Here is a 17,246-nt window from a genome sequence, read left to right on the forward strand (position 1 = left end):
GATTTTCAGAAACTGATAGAGTATATTCCATCTCACGGTGTTCCATCAGAAAGCTGAAGTCAGTTCTCCAGCACAGAGTACATGGAACACCTGCTGCTGTTGATCCGTGACACTAACTTGCAGTCATCGCAGGACAGGTGGTGGTCACTGTGAGTTAGATTAGGAAGAAAATACAGCAGGTGTTTTAAAAAAGAAATTAAAAAAACAAGCTGCTCGCATGATTTGATTTGTGATATGAAATGATGGCAGCCTCAGTGTGTGCAGCACTCGCTACGATCCAAAGCCACAATCCCATTTCTGAAGTTATTGTAGATTTTAGATAGAGTGGGATTGACTTTGTGCATCAGGATCAGTGTCTGAAATTAAGACTATTAAGGTCTATCAAGTCAGTCCAGTCACTCTCAGTTTAACACACACAAACACACATTGCTTGACCAAACCAATTGGAGGATGGAAGCTTGGTGCTCGAATGAAAAATGTGCATTGAACGAAAGAGGTGTGTTGATAGTTTTTTGTTGGATCAATATTTTGCAGCAATGAGACTGACTCCTCCAAAATATGACTCCCTCAGGTGCTTGTTCATGAAGGCTGAGCGACCTGTAATTATGTAAAAATAATATGTGACCACTTTTGGTGGTGAGAGCAACTGCTTATGAATTTTAAAAAATGACATTAATGATGGCATAGTGGTATTGTAAAAATAACGTATTTAGCTGTAACCATAATTGTTTTCTAACCCTAACCAAGTGACGTTGTTACCTACACCCAACCAGGAAGTGACAACATTTTTTTTTGTAACAAGATTTATATGCAACTGTGGCAACCAGCTAAATAGCACCCGTGAAAGCAACTTGCTGGAGGTGGATTCTGTGTTGCTGTTCTCAATGACTGGGAAGACCATTGGAAATCAGAAGTGATCTAATCTTTCTTTTCTTTTTATCAGTCCAAAGCAAACACTCTCCAGCCCTCTGGGTTGTGGTGGAGCTGTGAGATGTGAAAATAAAGCAGGTGCAATGCTGGGGGGGGGGGACAGGAGTGAGGTAGTTACAGCAGAGTGCTGCTTCCACGTGTCCGCCTGCTCAGGTGGAAACATTCAGCGAGCATTCTATATACACTGAAAAGTGTGAGTAACTCTGCTCATCTTTTTACTGTGCTATAAAATCCATCCTGGAATTTACAGGGATGTTACTTTGACACTTGCAACCTGCTTAAACGTTCTTGCAGAGGCAGTGAGACCCCCCACATGGTGTGTGTGCCTGCAGATCATTCAGTCAAACCTGCAGCTGATTGGTAAGATAAGAAAGCTGGGAAAGCCTTGGCAAAATAAAAGAACGTTCATTTTAGAACAAATTTTACTAAGTGTTCTGAAGAAAAAAGTTTTAGTGTATTTCTAAAATAAACTGTGTATGTCACGGCCTGTGGGTTTTTGCTTCGATTTGTCATACTTGGTTATTTTGATTTCAGGAATTGGGGTTAGTTCAGTTTGGGTCATGATGGATCTCTGTTTCGTGTCCTTTTTTCTACTTTCATTTACTAAGTTAGCCAAAGACCACCACCATTGTCCTATGTTAATCATCAGCCTCCTCAATATGAATGCTCTCAGTTTCCTTTGTTCATCGCCAGACCCTCATTGTTGTTGTTCCTTCTTGTGAGTTTGTTGTCAGTTTTGTGTTCCAGCTCTGCTCGATGTCTAGTTTTGTCTGAAGTTTTCATTTTTGGTGATTTCCTGTTTTGTATTAAAAGTACGCATTTGTCACACTGTCCCGCGATTTAGTTTAACAAATAGATCTTTCGAGAGTATAAATCACGTTATCATGTACTGTAAGAGTACCTCAGGTGTGAGAGCAGTAAACTTTAAGGTAATTACTAGCTATGTTTAGGTTTTATTTTGTACTGCAGCTAAACATAATGTGAGCTACACCACAACTGAGTTCACAGGCTAACTGCTTATACCTCATTATATAGTCATATACTTTATACATAGACCACTTTGGTATTGCCCTTGAGTATAATCCAGGGTTTTATACCCGAGGCTATGCCATAAATCCACTATGAGTGGACTACACATACGAATTCACAGACTGACTTGACTTGAATTATTAGGAAGTTTATTCCTAAGAGTTCTGCGTTGAAGTAGTGCTGCACACTTAAAAGACGGTACATTGGGTTTAGTTGATGTCAGTTTAGTCAGTCCTAAATGTTGAACATACATGCTGGTGATGGCTGACAATATGAACATAGCAGCTAACATGAATAAACTCTGATCTAGAAAGAAGAGTTATCAATAAAGAAATGATTAAAAAGGTGCAGGTAAGGTGGACAGCTGGCCCAGGAAGCCCCTTTCAGGACGTTAAGACTCCATGTTCAAAACATGGTGATTAAAACAGTGAAAGATTTCACATGGATGCTTTGCACAGAGACTCTCAGATAGAAGTCCATTCATCTTAGCAGTGGATTTAGAATATTTTTTCTCCTTTTACATTATGTGCTAAAACATTTAGAGACCATTAGAGAGCATTTAGCAAACACATAATCAGATAAAAAAAAGAGGTGACGGTGAATCTCCTCTCTGCCATTCTCACAAAGCATCCCGCTGTTCATGGACAAAGCAGGAAAAATGATTTCACTGAGAGAATGTATCTGGTATCACAATGATTATGTCATTTAGCTGAATTCATACTACATAATGATTCAAAAGGTAGATAATAGAACATTAAGGAAAATATCACACGCTTGAATGGAAAATCAAAATGTCACTTATTAAGGCTTCTCTTTAACGTGAAACTTGTGGAATGAGCACAACAGCTTTAACAGCATTTACAAGTCCCAGCAATTTTTATTCAGAAAGCAGTGAGCAGAGAGTTCTTTATGTTCTGAAGTCCAGCATGAAGGAGCACTCCCAGTCGGGGAAGGAGATGGTGGTGTCGACTTGTTCAGCTTCTGCTGCTCGATCTGGATGTTTGTGAGGAAAACCACAGAGAAAATAATGAGCCGTGCCATTTCAGAGGTTTCTTGTTGTGTGTTTTTTTTTTTTTTTGGGATGCGTCTCTTACCTCTGCACCTATGTGATAGGCTCTGAGCTCGTTGGGGTAGTTCCGATAGACTTTGAGGGTGGAGATTGAAGGTGGCATTTTTCTGAAGGGTGATGTCAGAGACTTCAGGTGGAGCTGAAACTGTTTGCAATCAGCAAGAGGATACAAATATTGGCTGTCAAAAGCTAAAAATAAAACACCACTTCATCTTTGCTGCAAGTAGAGTTGGAATTTCACAATAGTGAAGGGACAGTAAGGGAGAAGGATGGAGGATGTTAGAAGCCAGAGATAAAGAGGAAATATGATGGGTGGAGGTCCTACCTACGTTTCAGGTGGAGGTTAGTGCTGGAGAATATTGTCTTCTATAATGGAGAGTACTGTTGAGGTTTTCATTTTTTTTAAGGCAAATAGTAGTTTCAGGGAGAGCTGGAAGGTGGTGTTTTTTTTGCAGGTGGATGGTAGACTGCAGGTGGAGATGGAAGGTGGAGTTTTCTTTGCAGGTGGATGGTAGACTCTGCAGGTGGAGATGGAAGGTGAAGTTTTTTGGCAGGCAGATGGTTGACTCTGCATGAACTTGAAGGTGGAGTTTTTAGCAGGTGGATGGTAGACTGCATGAGCTGGAAGGTGGAGTTTTTTGCAAACGGGTGGTAGACTGCGTGTGGAGCTGGAAGGTGGAGGTCTTTCGGCAGGTGGATGGTTGACTCTGCATTTGGAGATGGAAGGTGGAGGTTTTTGCAGGCGGATGGTTGACTCTGCATGAGCTGGAAGGTGGAGTTTTTAGCAGGTGGATGGTAGACTGCATGTGGAGAAGGAAGGTGGTGTTTTTTGGCAGACAGATGGTTGACTGCATGAGGTTGAAGGTGGAGGTTTTTCGGCAGGTGGATGGTTGACTGCTGGTGGATATATCAGGTAGATTTTTTTGCAGATGGATGGTAGACTCTGCATTTGGAGCTGGAAGGTGGAGTTTTTTGCAGACGGATGGTAGAAGCTGCAGATGGATGTGGAATGTGGAGGTTTGTCCTGCAGGTAGATGGCTGTTGATGGAGACAAAAACTGTATTTACTGATTCAAATATGAAAAAAAACTTAAAGCTATATAACTATGTACAGATATCAAAACATTTAACCATCTAACTCATATTTAAAATCTTAAATAGATTATTAAATATTATTTAGATTTAGTGAATATCAATTGTTTGTGGGTGGATTTCTCGGCCTAGGCTCATGAGAAACATCCACGTTGTGAAGCGGAGGATACTCTCCAGCCCCATCGGAGACGTGCACAGTCTGAAGCCCGTCTTCAGAGATTGTGGTCGTCAGTGATGGACGATTCAGCCTCTCCCAGAGCTTCTGCTTAATCTGAAGTCCCAGGTTCAGGCTGTAGGGACGGACACGGCCAGTTTTGAACCTACAAGAAACAGAAATGACATCGTAAAAATAATGAATTTAAATCTTTTAGTACGCTTTAAATGTGATGATGATTCATCTGAAAAAGTCACATCATTTGATAGAAACACACCTCAGCATGTCATCAACCACCTCGTGGTAGATTTTTTGGTACTCCTCCACCGTGTGGTTGTGAATCATTAGCGGGCCGTCGTCCTGTATGGGAGCTCTGGAGGGCTGGAGGCTGAGGGCCACAGGAGACACTGCTGGGAGGTCTTCAGGTGGGATGGGGTCTCTTGGCTTTGGCACCAAACTCAGAACCTCTAAAGGAGGTTCAGAAGGGCCGGCCACCGCGCTGCGCTTCCTCTTCCGTGAGGGGTTTGCACTTGTGGAGCGCTTGCGTTTTTGGGGTGCTTTAGCCACCTGCAGAAGGTCAACAACACAGAAGAGTTCAGACTGGAGGAACCCACTTAACCTTTTGCACATTTTGCTTTGTAAGAATGCAATTCATCATTACATCAGGTTTTTACAGATCAAACCTTATTTTATTCTACACTTGGATGTAGGAAGATAAGTGATTAAAAATGTTGGGTTGGGATTTGGAATTAATTCAGTTAAGCAGACCTGTACACTTGTCGGACACAATGTAACATCAAATTTTTTATCTGTATGTGAGAATCAGATGTCTTACCTGATCGTCCCTGCAGCACGGACACTGCCTGTGGGCCGTGGTTGCGATCCTCCTGGATCTGCGGATGTCCTGGTGGTCGGCTGGTACATCACACTGAAACAGCATGTCAGAGAATGGGTTTAAATAGATTGTAAATGTAAGAAATGAGAATTTCGCACAGTCCTACAAATCTTTATAATTTCCTAAAGAAAATCTGTGATGTTTTTAAGAAGTCCTATCAACCCACGGAGTTGCTTTGTCCCTGAATAGTTTGGTAAAGAACAGTTCCTGGACCTCATCGATCTCAACTATCAGTGCTTCCTTGCTCAAAATAGTACCTGTTTCACTATTTTCTCCATAAACTCCAATAATAAATACATTCATTTTGATTAATTCAACACAATAGACATCAAACCAATAAATCTCAATAAAATGATACAATATACAAAAATAAAATCCTCTAAACTCTCTTAAAAATATTCTTTTCATACTATAAATATGTAGGAAAACTTCTCGTTCAGGTCAGGTTTGAGTTTTTCTGAGTTGTTTCCCTTTGAATTTGGTAGTTTTTCATTTCATTTCATTGGACTGATGGTCACATATATGTCACATTCATAAGCTCACCAGTGCCACTGAGCAGAGTATACACAGCTAAACAGAACGTTTTCACTTATTGATGATGACTGATGAACATTATCAGCCAACCACAGGCGGATTAGAGAGGGCAGTGCTTCGCCCAGGTGACCTACAGCTGCCTCACGTGCTTTTTAAGTGCAACGTACAAGTTAACAACCTCAGTGATTTAAGTTCTAGAAAAACAGGTGTGAGCTAGTTTTTAGAAAAAAAAATGTGTATATATATTTATATATATATACTTTATAGTAACATTCAGACAGGTTTTGATATGAAAGTATAGTACTTTTAAAAAGAAACGACAGCTCAGCAGTGACACAGCTGAAGAGAGTTCCAGAACAAGTCGAAAAACAACAACATTCATCGTTGTTGCTGCTGAGCTGTATTTTTTCAAAAATGTGCAAAACTCTGATACTAAAATGTCTCCAAAAGTTATAGTAAAAATATATAAATAAATATATACACACACAAGTATATATATATATATATATATATACTTATATATGTAAGGTTTAAGTTGTTAACCTGCAATTTGCATTTCAAATAATAAAAGTATAAAGTCTGACCTTTGTTGGGTTTTATAAAAGTAATTATAAGGACAGACAATGTGAGCTACTCAAACAAAACTTGTTTAATTCGTTTAGAATTAAAACAAGTTCAAAAGCAAGTTCAGGTCTGACAGTCGACATCATTTCAGTCAAAATGACGTTCCCTTAAACTTTAACCCATTTTTGTTCTTTAAAATCACATAAATATGCACTCTCTACTGAATGTCCCCCATTGGGGGATGAATAAAGTATTTTTCTATTCTATTCTATCCTAACTTTGACTTCACTTTATGTTCTGTACAATGTGACCTGGTTAATGGGTGTTTTATATGTTATTTCTGTAATCCCTGACCTTTTGAAAATTTTATGAAAGTAGTTACGAGGACAGATGATTTGAAGTACTTAAAGGAAGTGTTTCAAAAGGAAAAAAAATCAACTTAGGATAACTATAAACCAATGCTCAGTTTCATAAACAGGTGTTAAAAGTTCTGGTACAGTTGAGGTCTAACAGTCAATATCATGACGGTAAAAATGACTGAAATAGTATAGAAATAGTATAAATCCCCCAATTTAACTAAAATTTGGATTATTTCTTCACCATTTGTTTTGCAAAGCAAAGAGAAATATTAGCCTACAGACTATCAAATTTCTAAAAATCCAATTTCTTACATTTTCCATGTTGGAAGTTTCTTTGAGTCACAGGAAGTTTCTGGGAGTCTTTGGCTCTTTAGAAGATGCAGCAAATTGTCAGTCAAAGTGATTGAAATCAACAGCAATCGATGAGGGATGTCTGAGAAAACACTGTCCTTGAATGATAGAATTGTGTTTGTGTTTAAATGATGATACGACCTAAAAGATGCACCTGAGGAGGAACCATAGCAACCATGGAATGCTGGACATCCAAGTTTGTGCATTGGTTGTTTTCACGGATGTGGACATAATGATGCCACGTGATGTTTTTCACATATCACCTCTGTGATGGGATGTTATATCAAGTCTATCTGAAAACACATTTATATATCTATGTATGAAGCAATGTGCCCCGTCCTTGAATCTCAGGGCAAAAGGCCCCGTCATAAGGGGAGATTGCTCTGGGAGAGAGGAGAGGGAAGTTAGTCCAGGTATGGATTGAAACAGAGTTTCCAGAGAGAGATGCACAGGGTGTTAAATTTTACAGAAGAATTTGCTTACTTAGGAACTGGGAAGAGGAAACTTGGAAGGGGGGTACTGGTTTGAGTTCCAATGGGAGGTTTTCCACAGGAGCGGAGCATCTTGAGGGAAGCGGGTAAGTGATCTGGGCAAGTAGGCTGCTCTTCGGCCAGATGGAGGACACCGAGAAGCATAGGGACAGAGATGTTAGAAGTGTGAGCTTCAAGAAACGCACGAGAGCCATGAAAGAGCCGCTCTACTATGGCAGATAATCTGGTGGAGATTGGGTGCAGGCCGGCGATGAGATTGATAAACAACAGGTGTACTGACCGAGGAGAGGGAACCCAGGACTCCACCCAGCGGCAGGTCCCAGCCTGCCCAACCCATCTTAGATTCCTGACAGACAGGACACAGTTTGTGTGACCAACAGGAAAGGCTGTGTACCGGTATGGGATGAGCAGACTCTACTTTCTAAAGAAGGCTCAAATCCTGTAATGTGTGCAGCAAGATGCTGGAGATTTTCTATCAGTCCATGGTGGGCAGTGTATTTTTCTTACCTGTTGTCTGCTGGGGGGAGCAGCATCGGAGCCAGCGATGCAAACAGACCGGATAAACTGACCAGGAAGGCTGGCTTCATCACTGGATACAATCTGGAGACATCTGAGGCCGTGATGGAGAGGAGGACTCTGTACAAACTGTTATCCATCGTGGGTAATCCTGAACATCCTCTCCCATCACGTACCGGACAGACAACGGAGTTCCTTCTCCAGGAGGCTCATTCAGCTCTGCTGTCACAAGGATCGCTACAGGAAATCCTTCCAGCCAAAGGCCGTCAGACTGTCCAGCAGTTCACACCAGACTTAATGAGTGAATAAGTATTCATCTGTGTTTATAAATACCTGCACTGCACTCATGTTCAACTTACTTATTTAATATTTATACATGCACTATCCATCTGCACATTACTGATATACATTTGTTCATTATTCTTTTGTAAATACTTGTTTTTCTATACATTATTGTATATATATATTTTTTTAAATTGCCACTTTTTTTTTATCCATCTCGTATTTTCTACTTCACTGTGCTCTATACTCGCTGCTGTAACGGAAATTTCCCAGCCTGAGATAAATAAAGTATATCTTATCTTATCAACAAGTTTCTGATTGTGTTTTTCAGAAATATGGTTTTAGAAACATGTTTTCCACGCCATGTAAGCATACGTTATTATAGTATATTCAATGCACTCAAACTTGAATACAACTTATAATACTTACACGAGTATATGACATGTTATTTTTCACTTTTAATGGTAAAAAGTATGCCTCACAAAGGTTAAAAACTATGCTTTCATTTGTAACATTAAAACTATATTAAATCTCTTTATCATGGATGTCTAGCATTCTACCAATTTCTGAAAAGAATACTCTGAATATTTCGAATGTAAATATATGCTTAATTATGCTTCTGAGAAATATCCTAAAATGTAAGCCTATATTTGCTTCTTTTAATTTATTCACTTTACAACATACTAACTCGCTTTTACTTTAAATTCTATTTAGTCGTACCTCCTGTAATTATATAACAAAGTATATTTGAAAGTGTTTTAGATGATTATATGATGAACATGTGCTTTATCAAGGTTTTTTAAAGTTTCAAAGTGTGAGTTTTTAAGCATATTTCAGAATTTGAATAAATTTGACAGAAGCCTTTTGATCTAATCACACATTTGGTATAGCTCTAATTCAAGCAGGTTCATTTTTATGATGACTTTACTTTTAATGTTTTAGAAATACCCAGTAAGCGTGCCATCTAGTTCTTTGTGAGTAATAAGTATAGTTAAAGTCAATGTAGTTCCAATTCGACTTATTTGTGCATAAAAAGATAATTCCATGTAGTATTGTTGATTCTCTTGAAGCCATTTTTTCAGACCGCTTACTATTGAAATTCTTAAAATTTTTCATTCAAAAAAGCAGTTTTGAGATTGTTATTATAGAACTATAGTGTCTTTTTAACCCAAAATCACATTATGCATGTTTGATAACAGTGCCTCGTGTTATGTTGATTGTTGTTGTTATAAAAGACATGTCAGTGATTTTTATCATACACAGTTGAGAACGTTTTAGCAAAGAATGTTCCACATAATCATGAATAAACATACTGAGGAACCTGGGAAGCAGTTTGTACAAGGCTTTCTACAAAAGGTTAAAGGCTCATTTCTTTCTGCAAGTGAAGTTGGAGGGTTGAGTCTTTTCTGCCAGAGGACATAGAGGCATAAATCAAGATGGAGGGTAAAGTTTTTGCTCTGCAGGTGAACGGGGAAGGTGGTACATGGTGAAGGTTAAAGATGGAGATTGAAAGTGGATTTTCTTCTGATGGTTGATTGTAGAGACTGTAGATGGAACTTCATCTGTTTGTAGACTGTAAGAGGATGAAAAAAGTGGCTGTCAAAAGCTGAAGATTATTAAAACTACTTGCAGGAAATTGTAGTAAATTGATGTTGTAAGACACTGGAAGCTCGAGGTACAAAGGTACAATGACTTCAATTAGATTAGTTTTATTTATTAAATCGTAAAAGTGATATAACTATGTACAGATCATAATAATATTTATAGTTCAGCCATTTTTCTCTGTGGATTCCTCGACTTTAGTTCATGTGATGTGTCCAACTTGTAAAGGGGAGGACGTTCTTCAGTCCCTGAACACATCCACAGTCTGAAGCCCGTCTTCTGTGATGAAGGAAACTGTATTTACTTCTTCAGATATTCTTTTTTGTTCATCAAAACTTAAAGCCATATAACTATGTACAGATCGCATCACATTTAACCATCAAACTCATATTTAAAATCTTAGATATATTATTTAGATTTAGTAAACGATTTTGTGGGTGGATTTCTCGGCTTAGGCTCATGAGAAATATCCACTTTGTGAAGGGGAGGATCTTCTCCAGTCCCGTAGGAGACATGCACAGTCAGAAGCCCGTCTTCTGTGACTGACGTCGTCACTGATGGCCGATTCAGTTTCTCCCAGAGGTTTCTGCTTTATTTAACGTCCCAGGCTCAGGCTCACGACCATTTCTGTACCTACAAGAAGCAGAAGAAAAAGAGATGACATCACAAAAATACCTGATTGAAATATTTAAACGCTTTAAATGTGATGATGATTCATCTGAAAACGTCACATTATTTAATAGAAACACACCTCAGCATGACATCAACCACCCCGTGGTAGATTCGTTGGTACTCCTCCACCGTGTGATTGTGAATAATGAGCGGGACGTCGTCCTGTATGGGAGCTCTGGAGGGCTGGAGGCTGAGGGCCACAGGAGACACTGCTGGGAGGTCTTCAGGTGGGATGGGGTCTCTTGGCTTTGGCACCAAACGCGGAACCTCTAAAGGAGGTTCAGAAGGGCCGGCCACCGCGCTGCGCTTCCTCTTCCGTGAGAGGTTTGCACTTGTGGAGCGCTTGCGTTTTTGAATACTTTAGCCACCTGGATAAGGTCAATAACACAGAAGAGAGATTCAGACTTAAGGAACCCACTTAACAACATACTTTTACATTCTTACAAAGCAAAATGTACAACAGTTGCACTGTGACCACATGAAAAAACTCATCATTACATCAGGTTTTCACAGATCAAACCTTATTTTGTTCTACACTTGGATGTAGGAAGATAAATGATTAAAATGTTGGGTTGGGGTTTGTAATTAATTCAGTTAAGTCGTGCAGCAGACCTGTACACTTGCACAGTGGAACGTGTACAAAAACATTTACTATTTTGTCTGTTCACCATACTTTCCTCTACTATTAGTGATTTTATGCATAAATACAACCAGTTTCATTATTTTTACTTGATAAACTCCAATAAATACATTAATCTAGGTTCATTCAAGTAACTTAGAACTTTTGTCACTTTTTAACCCTTTATAACCTACCATAGAACTAATCCACCAGAGCACATATTTACATGCTTTTTTTGTGGGCATTTTAATTTGCGACACATCAATACAACCTCATGTCCCATATTTTAATAATATGTATGCAATAATTCCATACTAACTCAATACATTTCAAAAAAGTCCAATAAACCACAAAACAATTGAAATAGTTACATCTCATATATCTCTGAATACAGAGATGTCATAGATCCAGGCCTCAGAATTGGAAATCTTTAGCCTAATAGCAAAATTGCCGAAGTCATATTTGAATGTTTTTGGGGTTACTTACCAAAAAAAAGCGTTAAAGATGCCCGAGTCAAAGAGATGACTAAGGCAGATAGTGATAGTAGTGTTCTGATTGGCTGAGGACATAGGCAATAAGGCAGGGTGATGCAGCAGTGGGAGGAGAGTAGAGTTAGGCAGATATCACAATTTGGCCAAAAAATGACTTTGGTAACTATGCTATAAGCAAATGAAATCCTTCCAAACCTCAGAGAAATTATTTTCTAACTTCGTTCATAACTTCATTTTTGAGGCACACTCATTTCAATCAACTGTAACAAAAACTAAGATGAAATGCACGCTGTGCACAATTTGCAAAACAACCACATGTATGTATCAAAATAGACTGTGTCCCAGGAAGTTATATACAGAAAGGCACAAAGTCGAACTTTACTTTTCAGTGGCACCAGTGGAGTTGTGACAGTTCCTGTCCACAATAACACACAGCGGCACTCCACACACCTCACGCATGAAGGGAGTGCACTTCCCACACAGCCTGCACTTCCTCTGTCCCTGTGTGGCTCTTTTCTAGCTAGATGCCCCCTGAACAATAGCAACAGTGACGTGCTAATAGCACTCCGGGATTGGTTGTGAGTGCAACCCGCAGAGCTCAGCTCTCAACTGCTACTGGAAAGGCCTGGTGTGTCGTCGACCGCTGCTCCAGTCTGCTACACTGCTCCTGATGGAGTAAATGGCTGTTTCTTACAGCAGTGTCAATCAAATGAGGCAGCACTGTCACATACCACTTCCTGCTCTTTCTCCAGGAGGAACAGAAGCCAATCAGCTGGTCTGACAGGTCAACTCCTCCCATGAAGTGGTTGTAGTCCTTCACTTTTCAACTTTTCACTTTATGGTCGTATTTTTTCGCACAAATTCAACCTTGAGTCACGCAGCTACATATTGAGGATTCTTTCATTTCAGCTGAATCCAAAGAGCTTTTCCTCTTGTGGGAGCAAATATCTGTTTCTTTTTGTTTTGCTTTTTCAGTTTAAAATCTCAAGGTATTTGCTAAAGAGACATTAATGAACCATCTTATAGGGTGTGCAAAATTATCAGGGCTGTTTTAAAACGCATCAGTCACCTGTTTGTGCAGTTAGGTTACTTATTTAATGAGTTGTTTAATTTCCATGACATGCACAACACATCTGTGTGTAACTGCAGAGTTTGATGCATTTCACCTTCAGACTTTTCATAAGTCTGTAAATGTCTTTCAGTTTTGTTCGTGGACAAATCTACTTTCCTTCACCTTTGTGCAAATGAAAACCTTTGTGATCAGCGGCTGGGAACAATCTTCTAGAGTCCCAATCTGTTCTTTTCTTTACACCCTAAATGCAAATGGAACAGTCTGTCATTCAGAACACAGAAATAAACTGAAAGCCGAGCTCACTTAATGATGTAATACAAGTAAATCTGAAAAAGTGGCTGAAGTGGCGATAGATCACGTGTTCAGTAGACATTCTAGACATTCAGTAGACAGCTGCAGTCGGCAAGTTTTCAAAATTACGAGTCTAAAGTCGGAAAATTCGAACTGACACAACTTTCAGGTCCCTCCCCCAACCTCTAACAAGCTCCGAATCGCCCCCCAAACCCCTCCCCCTCTGTGGACGAGGTTGTGCACGTGAGTTCACACCAGTGTGAGCGCACACAAGCTGGGGCAGACTCACGCTCAGCAGCGTGTGCTCAAGCTGTGATTGACAGGTAGGATTCCTCCACCCTAACTTGATTGGTTAAAAACAGCCGGGAGCGCTCGGTTTTTGTAAGCATGATTACAGGCTCCAGAGGGAGCTACAGATTTCGTTATTTTTCCTAAACAGCCTATTTAATATTCTACTTCCAGAATCCCATGACAGTTCAAGCTAATATGACTAAAAGCCGACTGCCGCTTTAAAGTTTTGTCCGTGTTACCGTAGCCATGCACCTACACGTGCGCAAGCATGACTGTCACATCACGAGTGTGGTGTGAGTGTTTGCATTCAGCGGCGTCATTTCAGCCAAAGCTAAGGTATGGCAAGGTCACTATAGTCACATGACTACAGTATCAACAAATCAATAAATATACAATAATCACCACAAAAGTCTGCTTTGTAGCTTATCTGTGTGCAAATGCAGTCTCACTCACATAGCCGCTAGCATAACAATGGACTCGTCTCTGTCTCCCTGTTAGCATTAGCATTAGCATTAGCGGCGGAGGTGCTGAAGTGGACAGCCTCGTTAACAGCCTGAATCCCGCCTTCACTACCTGGTACTCCTTTCTCCGCCGCTGGGGCAACATTGGACCCATCATCACCTGCTCTTTTTTTGGTGATTAATAAATCTAAAGTTTTCTGCTTTCTTTTCATATTTTACATTAATTAGCAAACAACAAATCCCGCTAATAACGTCAGCTTTGACCTCCAGGTTCCGTCATCTCGTGGGAGGGAGGGGGTGCTGGGAGATACCACATTTCAAAAGGGAAGATGATACTTAGATCAATTGATTGTGTTGTTCAGAATTTCATTTGTAGTTAATTTATATGTATTAAATAATAGAATAATCAATACAAATTGACACAGAGTAATTCCATAAATTCATTTTAAAAAAAAAAAGAAAAAAAGAAAAACTAACATTTACATTTTCCCCTGGAGCCAAGGTGTGGCAGCTGCCATACCTTGCCATACGGAAACGATTATAACTACATATATGAAACAATTATAATAATATATATTTGATAAACAATTATATATGAAACCATTATAATTATCGAGCATATATACTATAATTATATAATATACTCTGGCCATACCCAATTGACGCCCATGTTTGCATTTTAAGATGTGCTTTCATGTGTGTACAGTTGGTTATTTGTGGAGGTGAACACAGATCAGTCACAACATTTCAACCACCTGCCTCGAGTTGTGCCTCGAGGCTTAATTAGCTCTGGCTCATTAGGTCACGGACACAGGATTTCTCGGGTGTCTTGTTTTCTGGCTCTTCAGTATTGGCAGCCGATTGTTTCTGATATGTGATTTGGGGCCTCTGTGGATGGATGCCTAATCATGTTGGGGCTTGTAACACTGTACAGGTGGAAGGTGCATGTCAAAGGTTTCCCCAGCTGTGCCGAGCTGCATTATAACACACGGTGATCAATCTTATTCTCGACACCTGTCAGTTCTTCTTGTGTTGTACTTGATTGGTGACAGATTGTGTGGAGGATGGCAAATCTATTTGACGTTTTTACAATAAAAAGGTATTTCTAGACACTGCGTTTCTGTTTAAAAGGCTGATATCACCGTCAGTTTTAGAGCTGTTTATGTGGGACAGTGTTGATCTTCTCCTTTTGTAGTCAGCAGTTGATTTACACACAGTATGGCATAAAACTAACAAGGGAACATGTCTGAGAACATCTAGTCATCAAGTATGTAATATTGATAATATTTTGGACTGTCCCAATAAGGTTTAATCCATTAAACTTCTATAGGAACCAAACGGTGTACAAACCAAAAAAAGCACAAACATGGTCTTCTGCCTAATGGATAAGAATAGAGTACATTGATGTATGAATAGAAATGTTTCATTATTACAATTAGTCAATGACATTATTGTACATTTTTTTTCATACCTGTGACTATAAAGCACTTAAAGCTCCCAACCCACTCAGGACTCACCTTAACACTCAAAATAAACCACCTTTTGAGCTTTTTATACCACTACACACACTCACGCTGCCTTTAAGTGGAACTACAATAGCAGCCCCGGCCTAGTCTGGTTAAACAGCTGGATAATTGCAGCCATCATTGCTGAGAGGGAGTGTGGGTGTGCTGATGGTGAGTGTGTGTTTGTACAGTAACTTGCATTTTTTTCAAAGTAGATGAATGGTGAGTGTTCATTCAGTGCTGTTAAGAGAGGATGGGAGAGTGGGGCGGACCAACCTACAGCTGAGGGCTATAATGGCTTTAAGCCTCTACAATACACTGTCATCATAGTCATGATGTGGCGACGTAGACGAGAATCAAAGAGCCTCTGCCGTCTGGGGATGTTTTAGTCTTGTTAAGTAACGAACAATAAATAAGTATTCCGCGAAGAAATGACTATTATTAAATATCATTCAGTCCTTTCAACTTAGTTTTTCAAAAGAGAAAGTATGGTGAGACAGGTCACCAGTCAAAGCCTCAACAGCAAATAACTTGTGAGGCTCGAAAGGCCCCGCGAGAATTGTAAATCATTTATGCGTCGTCGTATTTAGTTTTTAATGGATAGTGACTTTCCTGCTGCTGTTATTTTAATGGCTTGATATATTACATTAATTTTGTACAATTCAGCGTATAATATGAAATGCTTCGATGGATAACCTTGGAAATTACAGGGCAATTATTATTTAATAGCCACCTAAATAAAGGGATTACATCAAATAGGATTAAAATGAAACTATTAGACTTTTAATACGGTATATATTACATGTTGGATAGAGTCATAATGTGATGTTTCTCTGCATTATCAGAACCAGATTCAGGGAATTTCCCCTGCTCTCATGAAATTTGAAATATGTGGATTTTCTGATCCTAATTTGCTCAAAAGACATTTTATCAACAGTTTGGTTGAGGTTTATTGGGACTTTATAAGCATGTACAGTACATATTGTCGCCCCCCCCCCAAAAAAAAAAAAAAAAACAGCACAAGACAATGATTAAACATCCATTGCTGTCGATAATTAACTTGGCTACTATGGCAACAGGACTACAGGGAGAGGACCGCTAATTAGCCCCCATTAAGCTACTCATGATTTGTAGTCAAACTGGACAAGGCCTGTGTCCAGGTCTTTTGGTTTCTTTGTATTGCTATGTGATGTCCACAACAAGCACAGAGTTAGATGTGTGATAATGTGCCGAGAAATGCTGTGAAAATAAATCTTCCCACTTTTTTCTTTCAGAAAACTTTCCCTTTCACCATGTGGCAAAAAACTAACATGGCTTTCCTCTAAACTGGAAACAGAGGCCAAGGCAACGGGACTAAAACAGATCTACTTCTATCACATGGATAAGGAATGACTCTGCATCCAGTGTTCAAGACAATTGTTCACTAAACAAAACGGTTACAGAACTACAGAACACCAGAGAACCCCTTACTTGCACTTACTTTCTTGTGAATTTCCCCACTTTGACCTCACACCCACAGCATGAGCGGTCTGGCAGGGAAGCTGGACCCTCGCAGGATACAGTGGGGCTCGAAATGGAATACGTTTGCGTCCCGTGTCCTGAGGACCAAACCTGTGGAGTCCATGCTGGACACGGCCATGTCGGGCACCAGCTCACATGGGACCAGACTGGCCCGGGTGTTGTCCACAGTGGACCTTGTGTCACTGGGTGTGGGCAGCTGCGTCGGGACGGGGATGTATGTGGTCTCAGGGCTGGTTGCCAAGGAGATGGCCGGTCCTGGGGTCATTGTGTCCTTCATTATCGCCGCTGTGGCCTCCATACTGTCAGGTGAGACTAGAGCTTATGTACATGCACCTATGCAGTGCCTCTGGTTTAAAGCGGTCTTTCCATATCTTTTAATCATATTGAACATATAGACTCAGGTGATTAAGCCCCAGTATAAAGGATACAGCCTTTCATATCATAATTTAATCAACA

The 17,246-nt window shown here is 39.8% G+C and overlaps 1 protein-coding gene across 1 annotated transcript in view; it reads left to right on the forward strand.

Moving 5' to 3' along the window:
- slc7a14a (solute carrier family 7 member 14a) overlaps positions 1-17,246 on the forward strand; it is a 51,224-nt gene that overhangs the window by 11,740 nt on the left and 22,238 nt on the right. The window contains exon 2 of the mRNA XM_075447569.1: positions 16,544-17,096. Within this exon, the coding sequence (XP_075303684.1) occupies positions 16,790-17,096 (307 nt within the window). The 5' untranslated portion in view covers positions 16,544-16,789. The remainder of the gene's footprint in view (positions 1-16,543; positions 17,097-17,246) is intronic.

This window comes from Odontesthes bonariensis, chromosome 17 (genome assembly GCF_027942865.1).
Source record: "Odontesthes bonariensis isolate fOdoBon6 chromosome 17, fOdoBon6.hap1, whole genome shotgun sequence".
Taxonomy (NCBI): Eukaryota; Metazoa; Chordata; class Actinopteri; order Atheriniformes; family Atherinopsidae; genus Odontesthes; species Odontesthes bonariensis.